Genomic DNA, 25,454 nt, shown 5'->3' on the forward strand with positions numbered 1-25,454 from the left:
CCCAGGAAGGGGTCAATCAACGGGGAATATCGGGTCCATGTTATGTTGTCCAATGGCACCGCTGTCTCGAGTTTGGAGACAAGGAGCAATGGAACGTCTATTACAGATACGAGTGCTGCAGATAGACTCAGTACCGAAATTAGTGTGGAAGCAGTTACTGGAGGTTGGGATACCAGCGGGGTCATAATAATGGGTACCGAAGACATGCTTGGTGCTGTGATGGCATTCAGTACCGAAGAGGGTGAAACAATCTGCACCTTGGAAAGAGATGGCATCATAGACAATATTGGTGCGAAATAGAGGCAGACGACATCAGTGTAGTTAACAGAACTGAGCTTAGTCTCGAAGAGGCTGGCCTCAGCTCCGAAGACATTTTAGGTATTTTTTACTTTGTAGGCTTGTCCAAATCACCAGAAGGTGAAGAGGGTAGAGAATGTGATCTTTTCTTTTCCTTCTTATGAGGGGGAGAACCCTCCGATGCAGAAAGAGCCTCTGAAAAGAACGTCTTAAGAAGGCCCTTCAGGATCAATTTGTTTTTCCGTTCATTCAAGGTATGACCACTAAAACCTTTACAAATAGAACAAGAAGGTTGCACCGAGAGATGGGGCACCCCCAAACAATACACACAGTCGTCATGCAAATCGCAGTTAAGCATTTTTCTACTACATTTCAGACATTGCTTAAAAGCCTGATGTACTTTTCTTGTCAGCCATATACGACACACACACACACACAGACGCACACACACACACACACACACACACACACACACACACACACACACACACACACACAAAGAAAAAAATAGATTAGATAAAGATTATAAAGATAAAGTTCTTCCAATTCTTTTTCTTTTTTATATAAGGGAAAAGGAATACCAACAATGATATTTAAGGACTACCACAAGGTAGGGAGAAAGGCCATACCACCAATGGTACTAAGATTACCGAAAGGTAATTAAGAAAAGAGTCACCAGGAAGGGTAAAGTTAGTGATACACAAAGATAGATAATTTTTTGGAAAATGACAACGGTCCTATCATACTCTATAAAACAACAAAAAATGATCAACTTAACTGAGAGCTGGCTTGAACGTGGCTTTATGGCTACATGGCAAACGAGATCTGAGGTAACAGGGAGAAGGGTTCCATGGGTAAAAACTTAGCTCGAGAGTTTTTGGCCGGTGTGAGCTTGGTATAACGCCAGCTTGGTCCCAAGGATGGAACCGGCTTTCCCATCAGTGATAAATGAATGAAGATTAACAACATCAGATTTAGAGTTAGAAAATTCCTTACAAAATTTGGAAAAGGAGAGGTGAAAAACTTTTAGTTATGTACTCACCATAACTTCAGATGTTTGGGATCCATCTCGCCTACATTCTGACTGATGGGTTCGGAGCCGATCCTCGGCTCCGACTCGGCACGCTTATGCCAAAGAGCGAAGTCTCTTATTGGCTGAGCTTACTATATCCCAGGATGCACCACTACCAGTCCCCCAGATCTAGTTTGTCCGCATACATGCACACATGCATGCACTGCTTATATAACATTGACAGATGATACAAGATAAAAAACAGTAGAACCCAAACCGTTCAATCTCTTCTGATCTCCAAGGCAGGGGGAAGGAGGGTGGGTATTAGGAATGTAGGCGAGATGGATCCCAAACATCTGAAGTTATGGTGAGTACATAACTAAAAGATGTTATGTGATCCTATCTCGCCTACATTCTGACTGATGGGACAGCGTCCCTAGCACCTAAATCCTGGGTGGCTCACTGGAAAACACTCCTGAGTACCGTGGAACCAAATGATGCTCGTCCTTTAGATGCCACATCCAATTTATAGTGGGAAATGGGTTGGACCAAGTAGCCGCAGCACAAATTTCAGAAATAGCGAGCTTGGAATGGAATGCAATAGAGGTAGCCATAGCTCTAGTAGAGTGAGCTTTGACAGATGTTGTAAGTTGCTTATTTGAAGAGGAATAAGCTTGAGTTATGCAATCTCTGATCCATTTGGCAATAGTATCTTTAGTGATGGTTTTACCCAGTTTATTATCTGAAAAGGACACAAACAATTGATCTGTTTTCCGAATTTGCTGAGTCCTATCTAGATAGAAGCGCAATTGCCTGTGAACATCCAATGTATGGAAGGTGTATTCCGCTTTGTTTGAAAATTTTGGAAAGAAAACTGGTAGCTCTAAAGATTGTTGGAGACAGAGATTAGAGCAAACTTTTGGGACAAAAGATGGATTAGGTCTAAGTGATACTCTATCCTTGTGAAAAATCAAGCACGGTGGTTTGATAGATAGGGCTTGAAGTTCTGAAACTCTTCTTGCAGAGGTAATTGCAATTAAGAAGGCAGTTTTCCAAGACAGATATTTCAACTCACATGTAGCAGCCGGTTCAAAGGGGGAAGATGTTAAGGCACGAAGTACCAAATCAAGATCCCACGGAGGCGCAGGATGAAAAACTGGGGGTCTTAAAAGCACAGCACCTTTCATGAAAGTTTTAAATAATCTGCTGCTCATCAACGGTGGGTCTGTGGAATCGTGAAATTTGGAAATGGCTGCTAGTTGGACTTTAATAGTAGAGACTGAAGATCCTTGATTAAACAAGGATGTTAAAAATTTCAAGACCTCTGGTATCGGGGCAGTAATAGGGTCTAATCCTCTGAGTTGAGCCCAGATAGCAAACCTCTTCCACTTACTGTGATACAACTTCTTAGTGGTGGGTTTGTGGGCTGAAGATAAAATGTGAATAACTTCCGGGTCCAAGGTGTGATTTCTGACTATAGTCGGAAGTGGAGGAGCCAAGCTGTTAATTTTAAAGTGTGAAGGGACTGGTGCTGTTGTCCCGACTGATGAACCAGAAGGTCCGGAATTAGGTCCAAGAACCAAGGACCGTCCAGAGCATATTTCTGTAGGTAGGGGAACCATACCTGACGAGGCCAGTATGGAGCAATTAGAATCATTGAGGACCCCAATTGGGAAGCTTTCTGGATGACTTTGGGGAGGAGTGGAATCGGAGGAAAAGCATAAAGCAGTCCTGTTGGCCAAGGTTGGACTAGAGCATCCGTAGCTGTCTCCCCTTGACGCGGGGTCAAGGAAAAGAACCTTTTGCACTTCGTGTTTTGTGGTGTTGCAAACAGGTCGCAGCACAGAATCCCCCATCTTTTGAAAATCTGAGCTGCTACTGTTTCATTCAGAGACCACTCATGAGGAGAGAGAATAGTCCTGCTCAGTCTGTCTGCCAATACATTGGATTTGCCTGGAATGTGGGTCGCTACCAGGAAGCGCTTGGTAGCCACTGCCCATTCCCACACCCTCATGGCCTCTCTGCAAAGGGGGTAAGATCTGGTCCCTCCTTGTTTGTTTAGATACCAGACCACCGACATGTTGTCTGTGTGGATGGCGATAATGCCTTGAGGGAGAAACTTGTGGAGGGCTTGTAAGGACAGAAGTACAGCCCTCATTTCCAACACACTGATATGGAGAGATGTTTCGTTGGGAAGCCACGAACCTTGAACTGACCTGCCCAGACAATGCCCCCCCCACCCCATCTGGGAGGCATCCGTAGTCAAGGTGACCACCGGAGGGGGTATAACAAAGGGTCTTCCCTGATTCAGATTGGATGACAGAAGCCACCAGCGGAGGTCCCGTTTGCACGTTTCTGTAATCAGTATGTGATGATTGAGGGGGAGATCTTGAAAAGACCATTGTGTTGATAATAGCCACTGGAGAATCCTCATGTGCAACCTTGCCAGAGGAACTAGGAGAACCGTGGCAGACATTGAACCTAAAAGTTGCAGGACCATCCTGGCTGGGGCTTTGGATCTTAGAAGCAGGGCTCGGACTTGATCTTGTAATGTTTGTATCCTTTCGGTAGGAAGGAAGATTCGCATTAATTTTGAGTCTATCTCTGCTCCTATGAATCTTATGCGCTGAGAAGGCAGCAAGACAGACTTTGACCAGTTGAATGTAATTCCCAGGGAAGCACCCAGGGAGATGGTGGCTTGTAGGTTCTCTAGTAGTAGATGCCTGGTGGTGGCAGTCAGGAGCCAGTCGTCCAGATAGGGAAATACTTGGAATCCGAGACTCCTCAGGTGAGCAGTCACTACTGCCAAACACTTGGTGAACACCCTGGGGGCTGTGGTGAGACCAAAGGGCAGAGCACAAAATTGGAAATGACTGTCTCCCAGGCTGAAGCGCAGATACCTCCTGGACGCCTGATATATCGGTATGTGATAATAGGCGTCCTTGAGATCTATGGAGCACATCCAAACATCTTTCTCCAACAATGGGAGAATGGATTGTAAAGTGACTATTCGGAATTTGGACTTCATGACGGACTGGTTTAGTTTGCTGAGATCCAAAATGGGTCTCAGGTCCCCTGTCTTTTTTGGCACTAAAAAGAACCTTGAGTAATTTCGGATCCGATCTGGTCTGTGGGGTTGGATGACTCCTTTTTCTAGCAGCTTTGAAGCTTCTACGGCTGCAATTTCCCTTTGACTGGGTGGTGGGTCCGGGATTTTTTTTGGACGGTGGGGGTGAGTGTGTGAAGGGAATGGTGTAACCTCCGGCAATAATCCGAAGCACCCATCTGTCCTGAGTAATAGACTCCCAGGCTTTTAGGTGCTTGGCAAAACGGCACCCGACTGGCTCCGGAGCAGCACAGCCGGGCAATCCCTCATGGAGTGTGGGAGGCTGAAGAGCCACGAAAGGACTCGCGGTCTCCAGTGTTGCGGGGGCCTCTGCTGCCTCTGGGACGGCATCTCCCAGAAAAGTTTCCCCGTCCTCTGCCTCTGGAAGGGGAATCTTCCTGCTGTTGGGGAAAGAATTTCTGTGATTTGCGGAACCACATCTTCCCTCCTCTTTTAGCCTTGGGATAAGGCCAAAAGGGAGTGGAATAACGTGCTCCTACGGCAGATAAAGTCTTTCCCTCCTGCTCACAGCGGGTAAGAGTGTCTTTTACCTTGGGTCCAAACAAAGAGGACCCATCAAAGGGAGCGTCGGCAAAGGAAGACTTGAAGGCCTTTTAGAATAAGTTTATTTTTTCTCTCTTGGAGGACCCTCGAGGAAAACGTGTGACACACGCTGCAGGACTCCTGCAAATGTTTGGCGCCCAAACAGTACACACAGAGAGAGTGGTCATCTGTAATAGACATTTTGAAGCTGCACTTAGTGCACTTCTTAAAACCTGAAGGCCTAGAAGCCTGTGACATTATGGCAACCAATCAAGTATAACAGCCAAAAACAAAACACACTAACTATCCAGAGAAAAAACTTTTCTCTCTCTCTTTTTTTTTTTTTTTTTTTTTTTTTTTAACCAAGAACTGTCACCAAGAAGAAAAACTAGAAGGATCCAAGAACCGTTAAATTAAACAAAGTGACTGACAGGGGAAGGCCCTTCAACTGAAAGGGAACTTCTAGTCAGAAGAACAAAAGGCGCAATCACCACACAAATACTTCACAAAAATATCCAGTCATACACAAAAAGACGAAATAGCCGTTAAAACAGCTTTTTGTTGTAAATTCAAGGAAATCCCTGACAGGAAAGTAAGTGAAAAACACTACTTAGCTCAGCCAGCTCGAGACCATGTCTTTGCTTGTTAGCGGCAAACGAGATCTGGGGGACTGGTAGTGGTGCATCCTGGGATATAGTAAGCTCAGCCAATAAGAGACTTCGCTCTTTGGCATAAGCGTGCCGAGTCGGAGCCGAGGATCGGCTCCGAACCCATCAGTCAGAATGTAGGCGAGATAGGATCACATAACATCTTAGAGATTCTCTGGATCAACTTACCTCTTTCATCACACATTTTGATTACCACTGCAGTAGAGGGGCCAAAAATTAAATCTTCATCCAAAGGAGAATTTAAAATTAACATCATGTGGGAGTTTCTGAGAATGCATCCAGGCAAGCCTTCACAAAACAGTCCCAGTGGTCAACGCCCTGGTAGAATTATCAACTGAGTCACACACACTATAAACGTGAGTAGTGACTTGTACAATGGAAAAAACTAAATTATTTAAAGCAGATTTTTCCTCACAAGAAGAAACTGCAGACATAACATTCCTCATACTTGCACAATTAGATTAAACTTTAACATATGAGCATGACAATTCAAAATTCTGAAAATCAAAGTTGCAGATGCATCCAGTTTTCTTTCCCTTACTTATCAATAATCTTCACATCCTTATCAGAAAGAGCACGATTAGAATTAAGTAAATGTTTAGCAGCAGTAGGATTAACTAAAGCTATTCCTGCTTGGTCAGGTTTGGGAAGGGTGTATACAAACTTAGGTTGAGGAACTTTACAGATCTTGTCTGCCTTTGTAGGGACAACTGTCTGACTATCAGGAACATTACAGGCAGTAACACAAATATCCTCGAAAGGTGACAGAATAGGAGGAATGAAGGAAGATTCTGGAAATTCATTCTGTAATAGCTCATAGTATTTTCAGAGGGACTAAGAAATTGTGGTGTTCTCCCAATGAAAACACTGGCACATTCTGGAAAGAGTCTTAGAGAAAAAGAATCTCCACAGGAAAGTTTTATTAAACAATTTTTTTTTAAATGGAAGTTTTTTTCCTCAAAGGAAATTCATCTGCTCAGTAACTTTTAAACTAATAGGAAAAATGAGCTTGCTCTTTTAAAAGTACAATACAGCCTTGTGACAGCCCACAAAAACACAAACTCATAGTTTTAAAATAACTTTCCTGCACAGGAAACTGTTATTAAACAATTTTTAAAATGGAATTTTTTTTCCCTCAAAGGAAATTATCTGCCCAGCAAAGGAACAGCAATCCAACAACCGATCCTCAAATGTCTCAGAGGAGTGTACTCTTCAGAAGTAGGAAACCTCTAAAGGGGGGCGTTAGCACCCAAACCTTTCTTTACAGTCAGCTCAGCTCAAGCTGAGTGACAGTTTGGGAGCAATGAAGGTGCCCTGAAAGTTTGGAAGCTGGCCGGCTGTTATATCCTTGGCAGGATATAACCCATATAGATAAGGCTACTGCACAGTGATCAATATGGACATCTACATGGACTATGGGATAGGGACCAATGTTGTTTTTTAATGCAGCTACTTTTTATGGCAGTAAAATAGATAAATAAATTGTAATACTTTACTATCACATCATATAGTGGCATCAATGAATCCCCTGCATACTGATCTTTGGGCATCATTTTGTGCTCCACACCCATATAATCATTTATGGGCACCCATCGACAGGAGGAATAGACCTGTCTCAGACATCATGTATATTCTGAAAAGCAGTCCAGGACTTAGTGCAGAAGGAAAAACAAAAACAAAAAAAAATCTTCCTCACCCATGTTGAAAAGGGAGAAAACTTAAGTCAACCAACGAAATGCTGTGTAGGTCTTATTTTTCTTCTTTATCAATTTGGGACTAAAAAAAACTTTTTCTAAATCAGACTGAATGGGGCTCACTATTACTTGACTGCTGGTGTCAAATGGCAATGAAGAACCAAAGCATGGTGCATGATGGGAAGGGGAGAAATGAGTGACAACCTGGGAAAGTTTTACTGACTAGCCTCACCTAATGCCTACAGTTTAAGTGGGACCTGTTCAATCAGATCAATCAGTTGACATGATATAAGAAACCGTAACACAAAACAAACATGCTTTATTATTTATTTAATAAAAGGCTTTAAAGTGTACTACATGTAATTCATTTAGGAAAACAAAATTAACAAAGAAAAAAAAAAAACAAGCTTCACTCACTTCTACAACTGTTTTCCATATACATACTTTGGCTCATTTACATTCAAGACACGTCCTTCTGCTGTGATCAGTGTTCTTGTTTTTTTCAGTGTCTCTTTTGATTCCCTATAAACAGATAATACATGTATCTAACAATGCAATATTTCTTACAGATTTTAACAGTGACTATCTTCATGCCAACATGCTGATTATACACAAGTTACGAGTGCTAAACATGAACTGCTTAAACAACTTCCAAAATGTGTTCAGTCATTAAACAAAAAACAATAAAAAAATGCAGTACTGTTAATGTTTCAAAGGAAAAGTACAGCTGTATAAGATACTTAACAATGACCAGAGCTGTAGCTAAGTGTTTGGTGGTGTGGCACCAGGTGTAGCTCCATGATCTGGCACCCCCTCAACTCTAAGCTGGGAAGTAAAGAAAGAAAAAAAAAGAAAAGTGATCTCCTCAACTCAGAGGGGGGAGAAAGTTCCCTTCCAAATGCAGCAAACTACTTGCTACAATTGCTAACAAGTGGCTTGCTGCATTCTAAATAGCACACAGAGAGCTTAACTCCTACCTGTAAAGTAGTGCCAGCATTCAATTCTGAATGTTGTTACTGCTTCAGCCCTAGCTGCAAATGGAGTATTGGCATTCAGAAATTGAATTCTAGTAGCACATTATCACCCGATTACCATCTGCCCATCGAGCCTTCAGACACCTTGCACCTGGATGTCTTGCCCTTCACCCCACTCTAGCTACACATCTGCCTTAACAGTAGAGCTTTGAGTATGGTTGCTTCTTTTGGAAGAGAAAGAAAGGGGACAAAAGCTACACTCTGATTCACCCCATGTCTCTACACTTTTTGATAAGTGTGGCCTGCTTCTCTTGTACACATACCATGCTAACACTGACTTTAAAGAAGCTGTATAGAATGTGCTTAATGCAGCAGTTAACCAAATATACAGACATCTGGACACGTTAAAAGTCACTGTATATATTTTTTTATTTTTTTGCAGTTAGTATATTTATTCCGAATTTTACATAGGATTAGCTGTAGTCTAACATAACAAAAGCCACTCAGGACAAGCTAAAGGCATTACTGCTCAATGCTAGGTATCTCAACAAGAAACATCACTCCCTGGAAGCCCTCCTCACCCTGGAGAATGTCGACATCTATGCAGTTACTGAAACATGGTTCAAAGCTATGAAAAGTTCTCTGGCAGTGCATGGCTATAATGCCTTTCATACATTCTGACCACCCACTGAACATCAAAGAGCTAAATGTGGATGTGTATCTATCCACATAAAGGATAAGCATACCTCAAGGCTTTTCAAACAATATGATGTCCTTCAACTACTCCATGTCCAAATAACCATGCGAAAAATCCATTACCATATTCTTGCTAGCTACAGGTCCCCAGCTATAAACCACGAAACCCATGCATCATACCTGAAGTTACTAAAATCACTCACCATCTAGCCCAATACCATACTTATGGGTGATTTTAACTACCCCTCCATTAATTGAGAGGCATACACGACCACTAACATGCAGTCCCAAAGATTTCTTGACTTTGTAAATTCAAATGCCCAAAGGCAGCTGGTCTGCACTCCAACAAGAGGAACAAATATCCCAGATTTGGTACTCACAAATATGGGAGAGTGCTGCACCCCCTTCTAGTGTTATGTCCCCACTAGTAAGGTCAGATCACAAAGCGGTCTCCCTTTAAGTAAAGGTAAAACTAGTCCCCCACCTAACCCCAACAACTTTAAAACCTTCTCTAGAGATGGCATAGCTAGTTTCCAAATTCCCCCGAATCCAGAACACACAGAAATCTATGCAGAAGCATACACAAAAGCCCTGTATGACCATATAAACAACCACATAAAAACGTCAGTACCGGACTGAAATACACCCAAGTCAAACTGCAAAATCAAACCACTCTGATGGACCCGTAGTATTAATAAGTTGTACATCAAAAGAAAGAAAAAACTGTCGAAAAGTAAGAGGGAATGTGCACAACAGAGAAATAAGTCCCTCATTAGTCTAAACAAGTGAATCAGGGTACTAGTCAAGTCTCTGAAAACAGACTTTGAGGTAAAAATAGCCTCCAAAGCTAAGGATAACCATATGCCATTTTTCAGTTATGTCTGCTATCTTAAGGGAAAACATTCAGCAATGTGCAGAATTAGTTGTAGATAGCATCACCTTTACTCAGCTGGAAGATATTGCAAATCTGCCGGCCAACAAATGCAGCTGAGATTTTACCTCTCCACCAAAAAATACCCTCCACCACTCCATTGCCAATTATCACCAAAGAACAGATGGTCACCGTGCTCTCAAGCTAAAAACATGGCTTTAATGGGGTCTGACTATATACCAGGTTGCCTCTTAAACAACTTAAATCAGGACTTATCAAGTCCATTAGGATCTCTGTTTAACCACAGCCTTCAGACTGGCTTTGTCCTGATAGAGTGGACAGCAACAACAGTCATCCCTCTGCATAAAGGGGGACAAGCAACAGACCCAGGAAATTACACACCCATAAAATTGACTAGTCGTATATGTAAGGCCATGGAAAGAATAATCATGGGCCTGACAAATAATGACATACGAGACCTCTAAACTCTGGACCAGACCCAATTTGGCTTTGTCAAGGGCAGGTCATGCCTACTGAACCTGGTGGGTTTCTTTGAAAAAGTCACTAAGGCCAAGATGAGGGCAAAACAGTACATACTGCCTACCTCTACCTGACCAAAGCATTTGACACAATTCTCCACTCAGGTATTATAAATAAACTCACAAAAATGGGTATAAATTCTTAAATCACTGGATGGATAGCCAATTGGCTCACAGACAGGACACATGGTTAATGTGGGTGAATCCAGATCCAGCAAGAAGCCAGTTATTAGTGGTGTGCCACAGGGCTCCGTATTGGGACCACTCCTGCTTGGAATATACTTCTCTGAAATCTGGAAGACCTCTGGATGATAAAGTATGCTGACGACTGCAAGCTGGGGGCAATCATTGAATCCACCACCGATGTAGATATCCTTCAGGATGGTCTAGCTCAGACAAATGACTGGTGCAGGAACCATGGCATAAAACTAAATGCAAAAAAATTAATCATTATACCCTTTGGGAAGTCAAAATACTCCTGAAATTGCACACATTGACAGCATGCCCCTTAGAGTGGACAGAAGTGAGAGCTCTAGCTACGCAGATAGTAGCCTTAACTTTGACTGCCATGTGTCTACAGTGATGAGGAATCCTTTTATGTGGCACAATTTATAAGTAAAGGTATGGCATCCAGATCCAAGAAATTATAGTCCCGCTGTACTCAGCCCTCATTAGACCAATAATCAAGTACAGTGCTCCATTTGGCATGTACTTGACTAGGCACTTAGTGGAGAGACCTCAGAGGTTCTTCACAAAGATTATACAGGGTGTAAACAACATGAATATGCAAACAGACTAAAAGCCCTATCTCTTTACTCTGTCTCCTATCGACTATTAAGGGGTGACCTATGCCTGACTTATAAGGCACTCACAAATCCAGCCTTGATGGAACTGCTACACATTCACAAGTCAAACAGCACGAGGGTCATCTGATCTATGGATCTACACTTAGTCAGCAACTGAAGCAAAACATGCTAGAGAGATAGATGTGTGTCTCAGAGACTGTCCCTTCTTTGGAACAAGCTTCCTATTCACATTAAGCAGAGCCCTTCCCTGGCCCTCTTGAAACACAATTTGGATCAATGGATGAGGAATCACAAATTCACAACTAGGGTAGTGGGAAGTGCCTATGTCCCTTCTGGACAGGGGCAATCTGTAAAATATTCAATGCTCGGGCACAATTCCATGCCATCATCTTGCCCCTAGGGGAAATATATTGGATAAAATTGGGTTATATTGGTATGGCAAGGCTTGCAAGGACCCTTAAGCAGTTAGCCTAGCAATCTCCTACAAACCTATACAAAACATACTGAGATGATGAGGACAGAAAATAAAATACTATGTGAACACTTTAAAGGAAGAAAACTGCAGGGCCTGATGCTCAAGATCAGAAAAATATCTAAACCACCACGCAGGGGCAATTCATACAGATGAAAAAAAAAGTTATGTACTCACCATAACGTTCCATGTTAGTTGTCTTCTCTCGCCTTCTTTCTTGCTTGATGGGTTGCCGATCCTCGGCTCCGACTCGGCACTTGCTTTAGCTCGAGAACTCCTTTTACTAGCTCGAGGCAGCCCCATATCCCATGATGCAAGGCAGGAAGTACCCAGATCTCGTTTGTTGACAAAAGGGCAATAACACCAAGCATAAACAAAACTTCCCAAAGGAAGAAGAAACTTACAGATGGAAAAAGGACCAGGTCTGAATGGTCTTAGCATAATAGTTTCTTATACAAGGTCTGTCCAGGCCAGGGGAAGGAGGGTGAAGAAAGAAAGAGAAGACAACTAACATGGAACGTTATGGTAGGTACATAACTTAATGTTAAGTTGTCAATCTCGCCTTCATTCTTGCTTGATGGGACCGTCCTAGCACCTCTATCCTGGGTGGCTCAATGGAACAAACTCTTGAGGACTGTAGAGCCAAAACTGGCTCTGTCCCTGGAGGCCAAGTCCAATTTGTAATGGGAAACAAAAGTGTGAGGAGTGGCCCAAGTGGCTGCACAAATAGTATCCAAAGGCAGTCTAGCTTGAAAAGCTGTAGAAGTAGCTAAACTCCTAGTTGAATGTGCTTTAGGTTTTGAGCACAGCTGTTTTCCCCTGATCGTATAAATTTCAGTGATGACCGAAGTTAGCCATCTGGACAAAGTCACTTTAGAAACAGGAAGGCCTTGTTTATTATCCGCATAGGAAACAAAAAGTTGATCAGATTTTCTAAATTTTTTTGTTCTGTCCAAATAATATCTGAGCTGACGGTGGACGTCAAGATAATGTAGCTTTTGTTCAGCTCTATCTGGATAGTTGGGAAGAATACGGGAGATCAATGGATTGATTCAGATTGTTTTGAAGCGACCTTAGGTAAAAGGATGGATTAGTTCTCAAAGATACTCTGTCTTTGTGAAAAATCAAATAGGGTCGAACTGAAAGAGCATGAAGTTCCGACACCCTCCTGGCAGATGTAATAGCCACTAGGAATAAAGTTTTCCAAGAAAGATATTTCAAGGAACAAGAAACAGCTGGCTCGAAGGGGAAGAATCAATGATGTCAGCACCAAATTTAGATCCCACTGAGGAGGAGGATTCCTGATTGGAGGTTTTAGTAGGAAAATTCCTTTCAAGAAGGCCCTGCAGAGTCTATGGGACATAATATTATGATCTGCTATCCCGACATGAAAATTAGAAATAGCAGCCAACTGAACTCTGACTGTTGAAGAAGAGGAGCCTGCATTAAAATCTCTGCTAAGAAGTCCAGAACTGCCTGAACAGGGCAGTGAAAGGATCAATATTTTGGGCCTTAGCCCAATAAGAGAAACGTTTCCATTTGCTTGTGTAAATCCTCCTGGTAGAGGATTTTAGTGAAGTTACTATGATATCTCTAACTGGGTTAGAGATCAAAGGAAGCCTGGCTAAGGAAGGAAGTGGAGCAACCATGCTGTGAGGTTGAGAGAAGGAATTGACCTGTGCAGCTGACCGGATTGGTGAATCAGTAGATCTGGCACTGGGTCCAGATGCCACGGCTGCACCAACAGGTGACGATGGAGGAACGGGAACCAAACTTGTCGAGGCCAGTAAGGGGCAATGAGAATCAATTTGGCTCTCAAAACGGTAGCTTTCTGGATCACCTGAGGGATCAGAGGAAATGGAGGGAAGGCATAAAGAAGTCCCTGGGGCCAATCCTGGGTCAGAGCGTCTCTGGGGATGGCCTGATAGAGGGAAGAGGCTGAAGAAGTCTGGACATTTGCTGTTTTGGGGAGTAGCAAAAGATCGCAACATGGACGACCCCATTCCAGAAAAATCTCTTCCGCTATAGATTGCTTGAGAGACCACTCGTGAGGCATGAGGATAGCTCTGCTCAATCTGTCCGCTATAATGTTGGTTTTCCCAGGGATATGCGTTGCTACCAGAAACCGATGAGAGGAGATCGCCCATTGCCAAAGTCTGAGCTTCGACACAAGGGTAGGACTTGGTTCCGCCCTGTTTGTTGATATACCAAACTACAGACATGTTGTCTGTGTGGACTGCAATTGTCCCTACGGGAAGAAAGTCGTTGAGGGCTTGCAACGTTAAAAGCACTGCTCTCATCTCCAGGACATTTATGTGCAGATGGTACTCGAACGGTTGCCACGTCCCATGAACCATCCTGCCCTGATAATGTCCCCCCCCACCCGATCAGGGTGGCATCCGTGGTGACAGTGGCTATCGGGTACAAAGCACCTGCCTTGGTGAACCTGAGACGATGTGATCCACCAAGCAAGATGTTGTTTGCATGTCTGTGTCACCAGAATCTGGTGACGCATTGGGAGTTGCTGGTATGACCACTGTGTGAACAGCATCCACTGAAGGAGGCGCATGTAGAATCGAGCCAGGGGAAGAAGAGTAATGGCCGCAGCCATGAGACCTAATACCTTTAGAACCATTCTGGCCTGTACTTTCTTGCTGGCCAGAATGATCCTGACATGAGTCTGAATGTCTGAAACTCTTTGTTCTGTAAGGGTAGCTGACATCCGAACAGTGTCTAAGTTTGCGCCTATGAAGGTAATAGACTGGCAGGGCGATAAGGATGACTGAGATGCCCAAATGAGAACAAAGGTCTATTGTGTAATCCCTGGCTTGTATAAGCTGATGCCTGGTGGTGGCTGACAGGAGCCAGTCTCAGGTGAGCCGTGACCACTGCCATGCATTTGGTGAACACTCTGGGGGCTGTAGTGAGACCAAAGGGCAGGGCTCTGAACTGGAAATGACTGGACCCCCGAAGCGGAGAAATCTCCTGAGCGTCTGTGAATTTTGATGTGATATCCTGAAGATCTATTGAGCACATCCAGTTGTCCTTCTGTAAGAAGGGCAGAATTGACTGAAGAGTGACCATTGAATCTTGTCTTCCTGACAGACTTGTTGAGTCTGCTGAGATCCAATATTGGTCTCCAGTCTCCCGTCTTTTGGGGACCAAAAGAACCTTGAGTAGATTCCGGCTCTGAATGGTCTATTGTAACTGGCTGAATGGCTCTTTTGCAGTAGTTTATTTCTGACTCTGCAATGTCCCTTAGACCGGGTGGTACATCTGGAAGGGAACTTGAGGGAAGGGACTTTCCTCGAAAGGAATTATGTAACCCTTGGATATGATCGACTGTACCCATCTGTCTTGAGTGAGGGAATGCCAGGCTTCTGGGTACAGTGATAATCTTCCCGACTGCCTCCAAGGAGGGACAGCCGGGCAACACCTCAGGGATGCTGAAAGGGCTTCTCAGGAAGAGACTCCCTGTTGCCCTGGTTCTTGGACCCCTCTGCCTCTAGAGCGTCTGTTGTTGTTACCCCTCTGCCTCTAGGGGTAAACTGACCTGACTCCTTGGGATTTCTTCCCACCCTTCTGTCCTTTGGGATAAGGCCTAGAAGGGGTGGAAAACGGACTCCAACAGCAGAAAGAGTCTTGCCGTCCTGCTCACACCTGGTCAAGGTTTCCTTCACCTGAGGGCCAAACAAAGCTGACCCATCAAAGGGAGAATTTGTGAAGGGCCTTTAAAGGGATCCATAAAATCACATAGCCGCATCCAGGCTTGGCGTCTAAGAGCCACACCTGTGCTCTCTGGCCTCCATCAGCAGCATAAGATATTAGCCGCATGGAGGAGTTAGCAATGGAATTGAGGGTTCCTAGCTGCAATCTTTTCTTGGGCCCCTGCATGAGTAGGATCCTGAACTACTTCACCCAGCTGCTCCAGGATATCTCTCTGGAGTCTGGTGAAGTGACAAAGATAATTCAGCTAACGATAGCAAAGGTCGCTGAGGAAAACATCCGCTGCTGCATCTATCCATGGTCCTAGAGTCCTTATTAGGAGGATGGACGGGCACAGAAGGATCTGCAAGTTCCTTTTGGTGGCCGCAGCCACCACCATGGCATCAGCGGGACACCCTTGGTAAGGAATTGTTTGTCACTAGGGGCAGTTATAAATTTAGAAGGCCTCCTAGGGACTGGCTCTACAGAGTCAGGAGCTGTCACGCCTTTCGAGCAATAACCTGCATAAGGGGTCGAAGGCGGAGACACCCAGGAGGTGGAGGGCCGAGATCCAAACGCCTCTAGGTATACTGACTCATCCTCAGAGGGATTGTTGGTGGGCCAGTTTCCCTCTGTTTCAGAAGTTCTAGGATGTCTGAGAAGGAGACATCCTCAGAGGGGATCTAGGGATCCCTCTGACTCATCAAAGTCAGTATCGTGACAGACTCGGGGAGTCTACATGCTTCCTCTTACAAGTCCTCTTCCTAGGAGGCTCTCCGAAACATCAGGAGAATCCTCGGAAGAGGGGAAATTCCCAATGGGGAAACCTGAGGCGGAGGATCTCTGGGTCCTGTAGCAAGAGAAGTGGCAGAGATGTCAACAGGTACAATAGAGGGAGGAGCTACGGGAAGAGACTGCTGACTGATACTAGTGGCCAGTACACTCTTCATCACCTCGAATGCTCCCCTCCCAGGCAGGGCCGAGAGGCCCCTCCCAAGAGCTAGGAACTCCAGGGGCCACGGAAGTCTCCGAGGCAGATGTCGGCCAGGGGAAGAGCGGGTTCGGACAAGGGTCCGATGCCACTCACCCCTCGGAGGAGACCATGGAAGCCCGAATCCCTCTAAGGAAGAGGAGATAAGAGTAGGGGCTGAAGGAACAGAAGGCCTCCAGCCGTAGCAGTAAAAGACTCCAACTCCAAGCTCTGGGGTAGAGTTGAAGGAGGAACTGTAACGGGTGTGGACCAACAGTCGTCTGCTGAGACGGACTGTGTAGCATTTGGGCCAGTACCTGTGACTTGAGCAATCTACTGACCACTCTCGAGGTCATGATCTGACAACCTGGATGACCTTGAAGATCGGCTCCGATGGCTCCGCTCCGATAGAAGAGCGAGGCCGAGGCCGAAAGCATCGGCCCAAGGAAGGAGACCACCTCTTCCTGGAATGGGCCATGATCCTGTCGGCACCACAGTGGGGAGCCGAGGCCACAGGCTTAGAAACAGAAGCCTGGGTCTTGGCAGATTTAGTTGATTTTTGAGGGCCGCGACTTAGCCGGAGAGCCCTCCAAGAAGACCCCTGAGAATCAACTTATTCCGTCTCTCCTGCAGGACTCTCTGGCTGAAGGAGTGACAAATAGCACAGGAGTCCTGCAGGTGAAGAGGGCCCAAACAGTACAGGCAAGAAGTGTGACCGTCTGTCAGAGACATCTTCTGACATCACGAGTCACACTTCTTAAAACCTGAAACCCTCTCTTTAGACATGGTGCCTTAACACAACACACACACACCAGTCCAAGTAAATTAAACTAATACCAAAAGGTATTTAGTAAAAAACACCAACACACACACCCTAACAGGGGGGGGATGGGATAGGGAAACTAACTGACTAAAAAAATTAAAAGAGACAGGGAATTCTGTCAGAAAAAGTTAAATTTAAAGTTAAACTATCAAAACAAATTAGTTTTTAACTAAAAGGGGCTTAAATGTCACAAATGTGAATTACTTACCAGGAGCTGGTAAAGAGAAGACCTCCCAAGCGAAGCGGCAAACGAGATCTGGGTACTTCCTGCCTTGCATCATGGGATATGGGGCTGCCTCGAGCTGGTAAAAGGAGTTCTCGAGCTAAAGCAGGATCGGCTCCGAACCCATCAAGCAAGAATGAAGGCGAGATTGACAACTTAACATAAAAAGTTATGTACTCACCATAACGTTCAATCTGTGTTGTCCATTTTCATTCTTCCTCAACTGTTGTGTTCTAATCCAGCTCTTGGATCAAACTCGAACGTTACTTTAGCTCGTGGCCACCAAAAAGTTCTTGAGCTCCTCCCTTACTCATAATGCACCACCCATCTGATGTTAATCAATTTTTAGTCATTCCCCAACAGTTGGGACAGAGTCTCTAGCTACCTAAAACCCCAGGTGGATTCTAAGGAAGGATATTCCTGAGCACAGTTGAGCCAATGGCTGCTTTTCCTCTTGAGATCAGATCCAGTTTGCAATGAGTGATAAAGGTATGAGGATTGACCCAGGTTGCAGCTGCACATATGTTGTCCATGGAAGCCATAGATAAAAACACTGAAAAGTTGTCATGGATCTAGTTGAAAGGGCTCTTGAAGGTTTTGGTAAGGTTACACCCAATTTATTGTAGACAAATGATATGCGATCTGTCAGCCATCTGGTTAAAGTTACTTTTGCAACTGATTTGCCCAATTTAGAATCTGCAAATGCATAAATAATTGATCTAATTTCTCTTGTTCTATATTAAGTGAAAAATAATAGCCTGTGAACATCTAATAAATGCAACATATATTCACCTTTGTTTGCAAATTTAGGAAAAGAAAAATTACAGATTAATGGACTGGTTGACATTGGATTCTGACACCACCTTAGGAAGGAAAGAAGGGTTGGTACATAATGCTACTCTATCCCTCTGAAAAATCAAGTAGGGAGGATGTGAGGACAATGCTTGAATCTCTGAAATTATTTTAGCAGAGGTAACGACCACTAGAAAGATGGTTTTCCAGGTCAGAAATTTAAGATCACACTTTGCTGCTGGTTCAGATGGGGAATTAATTAAGGCCGACAGTACCATATTTAAATACCATGGTGGAGTAGGGCCTTTCTAGGGGGTCTCAGCAGGAGAGTGCCTCTCAAAAAGGTCTTAAAAAGCTTAGATGAAACCAGGGAAGAATTCTCAAATCCAATATGAAAGTTAGATATTGCTGCTAACTGAACTTTAATGGTTGAGGAGCTAGCTCCTTCATTAAGATCACTGCCAGAAATTCAAGAACATTTTGTACTGGGGATGGGAAGAGATCAATATGTTTCTGATGTCCCCAAAAACAAACCTTCTCCATTTACTTCTGCATAGTTTCCTTGTAGAATCTTTATGGGAAGATAGAAGTACATGATGGACAGGGGAAGAGACCATAGGTTGTCTTGGCTATTAAAGGAAGTTTTAAACCACTCTGTTAGCTTGGGATTTGAGATATCCAGATGAATCATGTATGTTTGGTGAGACAGGAGGTCTGGAATCAGATCCAAAATCCAGGGTGGGTGAAGTAGATGAGGCCAAGGAAAGGGGAAGCAAATCTGCTGAGGCCAGTAAGGTGCAATGAGGATGACTTGCTCTTCAACCAGGCAGCTTTCTGCAGAACTCTGGAAATAAGGGGAGATAGGAGATAGACAAAGAGGAGACCAGGGAGCCAATCGTGGAGCAGAGCATCCCTCAGTGATTCCCCCACTGGGGAGATCAGGGTGAAGAAGTTGCTGGACTTGTTTAGGGGAGATGCAAAAAGATTGCAGCAAGGCTGGCCCCAATGATGGAAAATCCTTTCTGCCACTTTCACGTTGAGACCACTTGTGAGGTAGTAGGATGGACCTGCTTAATCTGTCTTGCTATCATGTTAGACTTCCCTGGAATGTATGTTGCTATCAGAAAGTGGTTGGAAGAGATCACCCATTGCCACACTGACCTGATTTCTCCTTGTTTGTTGATATACCAAACCACTAACATGTTGTCTGTTTGAATTGCAATTGTCCTGAAAGGGAGATTGTCTTGGAAGGCCTGCAAAGTTAAGAGCACCACTCTCTTTTCCAGGACATTGATATGTGTATTAGCCTCTTCGGGGGATTAAATGCCTTGGACCATTTTCCCTAGAAAGTGCCCCCCCCCCAAATCTGGAATGTGTCCATGGTCACTGCGGCCTTGGGCTGAGGGAGAATGAAAGGACAGCCTTGTAGAACCTGATCTGACTGAATCCACCAAAGATACGCTTTGCATGCCTGAGTTATTCTTATTTGGGATGTGATGAGTTGATAAAGAATCGACCATTGTGTTGCTATCATCCATTGAAAAATTCTCATATGAAATCTTGCTGGAGGAACTAAATTTATGGTCACTGACATTGACCCTAAAGCTTGAAGAATCAATCTAGCTGAGACTGTGGTACTGTGAATTATCTTCCTGACCTGGAATCTGATAGTCTGTACTTTTTTGAGAGGAAAAGAAGCTGTCACTGATACTGTGTTGAAAACTGCTCCTATGAATTTCAATGCCTGAGACGGTTCTAAATGAGACTTGTTGTAATTTATGGTTATCACCAGATGGGAGCAAGTCTGGAATACCTAATCTCTTGCTCTTATTAGTAGATTCATGGTCAGGGCAGTAATGAGGCAGTCGTCTAAGTATGGAAACACTTGGAATCCCTGTAGTCTCAAGTGAGCTGCTACCACTGTCAATTTGGTCAGCACCCTGGGCTGCTGTGGTGAGACCAAAGGGCAGTGCTCTGAACTTGTAATGACTGGCTCCCAACAAGAAGTGTAAATACCTTCTGGACTGTTTATTTTTATATGATAGTACACATCATTAAAATTTATTGAGCACATCCAGTCATCCTTGTACAAAAGGGGCAGAATAGACTGAACTGTGACCATCCAAATTGCGTGTCAAACTGATTTGTTCAAGTTGCTGAGATCCAAAATTGGTCTCAAGTCCCCTGTTTTCTTTGGCACTAAAAAGGATCTTGAGTAAGTTCTGGATTCTATCCGGACAGGTGGGACCTCTTGGATGACTCACTTTTTCTAGCAGCGTTTGTATTTCTATAACTGCTGCTTTCCTCTGACTGGGTGGAACATCAGGAAACTGATACTGAAGGAGTAATAGTAAAATGAAAAAAAGGCTTCCACCACAACGAAAAGTTCACTGAGAAATTCTGTTAAAATGTAGGCTTTAATAAAACGAAGAAATAAAAAGCACAAATTGTGCTATTCAGGTTGCAGGTAAAACAGGATAAGCGCTTTCAGTTAAAAAACTTTCTTCAGATCCTAGTGTGTAGACCTGACCTACTGCTGTTAAATAAAGATCCTTAATTGCTCAACCGGCATGCATCTGATTGCTGTATGTGAATGGTTGAGCAATTAAGGATATTTATTTAACAGAAGAAGCCTACATTTTAACAGAATTTCTCAGTGAACTTTTCGTTGTGGTGGAAGCCTTTTTTTCATTTTACTATTTTTGCCTATTAAGGCTTCCTCTGGAGGTGGTTTTTGGTTTGGTTGTTTGATACTGAAGGAGGTGGAAGAAAAAGGAATAATATAACCTCTGGATATGATCTTCTGCACCCACACATCTTTTGTAATGTCCAGCCAGGCTCTCTGGTGCAGGGATAATCATCCTTTGATTGCCTCCAGAGAGGGACAATTGGGCCTCCTTTCAGGAGTGCTGTGAGGGTCTGCCAGAGAAGGAATCTCTGGACACCTGGTTCTGCCAGCCTCCTCTGGTACGTGGGCATCATTGTCCATTTGAGTTCCCCCCTCTGCCCCTGGGGGAACTATATCCACATGGATTTTGGACAGAACCCTGGGACTTTCTGAACCACATTTTTGACCACCTTGTTGATTCCTAGAAAACGATCTTTGAGAGATTGAAAAATGTACACCCACTGCACAGAGGGCCAAACAAACTGCGGTTAAAATGTGGATTGACAAACAAGGACTTGAATGGCTCAGTAAAACCACAAAAGTACATCTAGGGATGTCTAGTGATGCAAATACCTGAACCCACTGCCTTTGAGGTATCTTCAGCTGGATGTGAGATAAGTCTCATGGATGAATTTGAACTAGCTTGTAGGGTATCTAACTGTGAGGCCACATAAGTTTGAGTCTCGGCAGTAGTGGTCCCAGAAAGGGAATTTGGTAGTTCCTTTATCAAGTCCCTTTGTAGTCTCGTAAAGTGTGCCAAGGAGTCCAGCGACCTTACGGCAAAGGTCACTGAAGCATACACACGCTTCCCAAATCTGTTCAATGCACTAGACTCCCTGTTAGGGGGATGGACAGAGGAACTCTGCTCAAAAAGTTCCTTCTTGGTGGCCATGGCGAAGACCATAGCATCTACAGGCACTCCTTTGCTTCAAATTTTCATTCCTACAGGTGGAGCCAGATTCCAATCTGGTCTTTTGTGATTGGCTCAACTGTGTCAGGCTCCTTCCACACCTGCCTAGAGATCAAATCAATGAGCTCATCAGAGGGCAGAGTTACCCAGGAGGTAGACAGGACAGCTACAAAGGCCTCCAGGACTACTAAGAAGGGTCATTGGAGAACCAACCACTCCTTTACTTAAGGATTTCAAGGATATCTTTGAATGAGATGTCTTCAGGTGGTGATCTTGGGGACCCTTCCCCTTCATCGAAATCAGTATCTTCGGTGATGGACTCCTGAGGGGGAGTCCAAGTGCCTCTTCTTGCATTTCCTCTTCCTAAGGACTTCCTCGGTGGGATGCTCCACTGAAGTGCTGGAAGAGATTGTAATACCCTGCTGTGTAGCCTGGATACTTTGAGCTGGCTGTCCCTGTGCTGTAGAATGATGTGGCATGTGCAGAGACACTTGGGATGCAGAGGGAAGATCACAGAAGACAGGCCCACAGCCACAAGGACAACTCCAAAAACGTTATTATTGATAATTAAGCACTTTTGTTCCACCTTTCGTACAGGAACTTCATCAGAATTAACAACCATTCAGGAAACCTCATTAAATATGTTTAAAACCAATCACGGTTTCCCCACTACCAATCCTGTGTGAGGAAAAATAAATAAATAAATTCATAAAACACTACCCATAATGAATACATAATACAGCCATTCAAAAATATATAGAAATGATTCCTAATGTAATGCTAGTCCTAAACACCTTTTCCACGGTATGCTAAAAGACAAACAAAGGGCATTAATTAATTTCATCTTGGTTTTAACGTTGTATCCAGAGAGAAGATCCGAGGGGGGACAGAGACCATTTGTATTGCCAGAGCAGAGAAACTCTCTCCACCACCTCAAAGGCAGAAGATCCTGGGGAGAAAACAGCCGATGGAGCCAAGAAGTTCACTTCCACCCCATCGGCTCCATCAGCCCTAAAAGCATTCCATCCAAGGCAGTGGTTGGAGCCGAGCTGTCCAGTGCCAAGGCTCCAAGGGGTAGAGTCGGCTCTGACAACTTTGGAGTTAACCAATCTGACAAGAATGCTATGGCTCTGAGAGCCATCTGGTTCCAAAAACGTTGGAGCCGGAGCACTCAGAGATTTTTTCAGAGCTGAAGATACAAATATTTTTGGACCTGATCCAGACAGTCCTGGCATATCCGGATCCAGGTGCTCCAAAATGGATGGAAGGATTGGAGAAGGTGCCGAGAGAGGTGGGGTAGTACAAACTATGACTTCCTGACTTGATGAGGTAGGAGTAATGAGAAACCCATCTGTATCAGCACTGAGAGAAATCACCTCATCATTCTGTCCACATCAGCTTCGGCCAGACTTCTGGATGAATAAGAGGATGCTATGGACGGGGACTTAGAGAGCTCACATTCCATAAAAGGAGAAGGCACTCTTGAAGGTACCAGATCTATACTAGGTTAATATCTAGTTCTTGGTAAAGGCATTGGATCCAAAGAGTTCAGATCAGAGGAGGTTGTTGTCACATCTGACACTGGTATAACAGTAGTAGCCTTCGGATCCAATTTATGTTTTTTCTTTGGCAGCTCTGTGGATGAAGCTGTTGAGGATCCTGAAGGTCTAGGAGACTTGGTGGAAGGCTCCTTAGTTTTTGACTTGGAGGGTTGAGCTCCAGCAATAGCCTCAGAAAAAGATGTAAGGAGTAACCCTTTCAAAATAAGTTTATTCTTCCAGTCTGCAATGGCACTCAGATTAATGTTTTTGCAGATCATACAGTCTACCTGAAGGTGGTCTGGATCCAAACAATAAACACATAATGAGTGAGCATCAGACAACAGGAATTTGTGCCCACACTTTTGGCACTTTTTAAAACCAGAAGGGCCTTTTTCTGACATCTTAAACTATATTCCCAGAAAAAATGAGGAAAAAAAGGTATGTACTCACCATAATCTTCCATCTGTATTGTCAATTTTTTTATCTCTCCTCACATATGTGTTCAGATCCAATCCATCAGATCTGACTCTGCCATTAGCAAGCTTTTGGCAACCAAAAAAGCTCCGGATACTTCCATTACCCACAATGCAATTCTCTCCATTACCTCAGATCTTGTTTGTTATAATTACATATATAGAGAAGGGAGAAATTTCAGTATATAACACACTAGAATATCTTAAAGAAACCATTTCTGGAGTATAAGGAAGATCAATATAATCCTTTAAAATCTCTCCCATTCGAGTAGGGAACCCATGGAAGTGGAATGGAGGGAGGGGATGTGAGGAGAGATGAAAAATCGACAAGACAGATGGAATGTTATGGTGAGTACACAACTTTTTTATCTGATATTGTCAAATTTTCATCTCATTCTCACTTATAGGACCAGGTCCCCAGCTACCTTTATACCCTGGGTGGTCTCAAGGGAGAATATTCCTCAGAACCATTGCACCAAATGAGGCCCTTCCCCTGGAGACCACATCTAGCTTACAATGAGCAATAAAGGTGATGATTTGCCCAAGTGGCTGCTGTGCAAATATCATCCAAGGGAACATTTTTTGAAAGACTGCCGATGTGGCCATAGCCCTGGTAGAATAAGCCCGAATGGACTTATCAAGCTTCACACCTTTTGAAGTGTAAATAAAGGAAATACAACTAGAAAGCCATTTTGATAAGGTGACTTTGGAAACTGGTAAGCCTTTCCTAGGTCCTGCAAATGTAATAAACAATTGGTTTGTTTTCCGAAACTCCTTAGTTCTATGTAAACAGAAATGTAACTGCCTATGAACATCCAATAAATGTAGGACATATTCGCCCTTATTAGTAAAATTAGGGAAGAAAACAAACAAATGTATAGCCTGACTAATATTTGCTTGAGAAACAACTTTGGGCAAGAAAGAGGGGTTGGTATGCAAAAAGACTCTGCCTTTATGAAAAACCAAGTAAGAAGGCTGGGAGGATGAATTTCTGACATACGTCTAGCCGATCTGATAGCCACCAAAAGGAGAGATTTACATGAAAGGAATATAATATAACAAGATGCTGCAGGTTTGAAGGGAGGTTGAACAATCAGGCGTAGAACAATATTGAGATCACAAGGAGGAGAGGGATCCTTGGGGGGTTAGCATGGTCCCTTTTAAGAAGGCTTTGCAAAGTTTGTGAGAAATTAAAGACAATTTGTCTATCCCAATGTGAAAATTTGAAATGGCTCCTAACTGAACTTTAGTAGTAGATGCCGTAAGCTCCATTATTGAAAAGGTGAGCCAAAAATTCCAGAATGATGTGAATAGGAGGTGTGATGGGATCCATATCATGTTGTGCCCAGATCACAAACCTCTTCCATTTGTTCCTATACAGTTTTTGAGTGGATGATTTATGGGAGGATATTAGAATACGACGGACTGGGGAGGAGTGCACAGGTTGTCTAGCAATCAATGGAATTGGAGGAATGAAGCTGTCAGCTTGAGGTTGTAAAGGTTGGGATGAAGTGTTGGGTGTGACAGTAGGTCTAGAAGGGGTTCCAGAATCCAGGGCTTCTTTAGAAAATTAAGCCAGAGGAAGATTTATTAAGGTCAATACGGGCAATGAGGATTACTGTACTCTTCAACCTGTTGGCTTTCTGAATGAATTTGGGAATCAACTGAATG

General features: G+C 43.8%; 1 protein-coding gene across 1 annotated transcript in view; it reads right to left on the bottom strand.

The window, feature by feature from the left end:
- The window catches only part of DNAAF11 (dynein axonemal assembly factor 11), a 1,372,540-nt gene that overhangs the window by 492,460 nt on the left and 854,626 nt on the right, over positions 1 to 25,454 (bottom strand). The window contains exon 7 of the mRNA XM_044067052.1: positions 7,765 to 7,842. Coding sequence (XP_043922987.1) covers positions 7,765 to 7,842 — 78 coding nt within the window. The remainder of the gene's footprint in view (positions 1 to 7,764; positions 7,843 to 25,454) is intronic.

The sequence above is a fragment of the Protopterus annectens genome, chromosome 3.part1 (assembly GCF_019279795.1).
Source record: "Protopterus annectens isolate FY-2018-M chromosome 3.part1, PAN1.0, whole genome shotgun sequence".
Classification (NCBI taxonomy): domain Eukaryota; kingdom Metazoa; phylum Chordata; order Ceratodontiformes; family Protopteridae; genus Protopterus; species Protopterus annectens.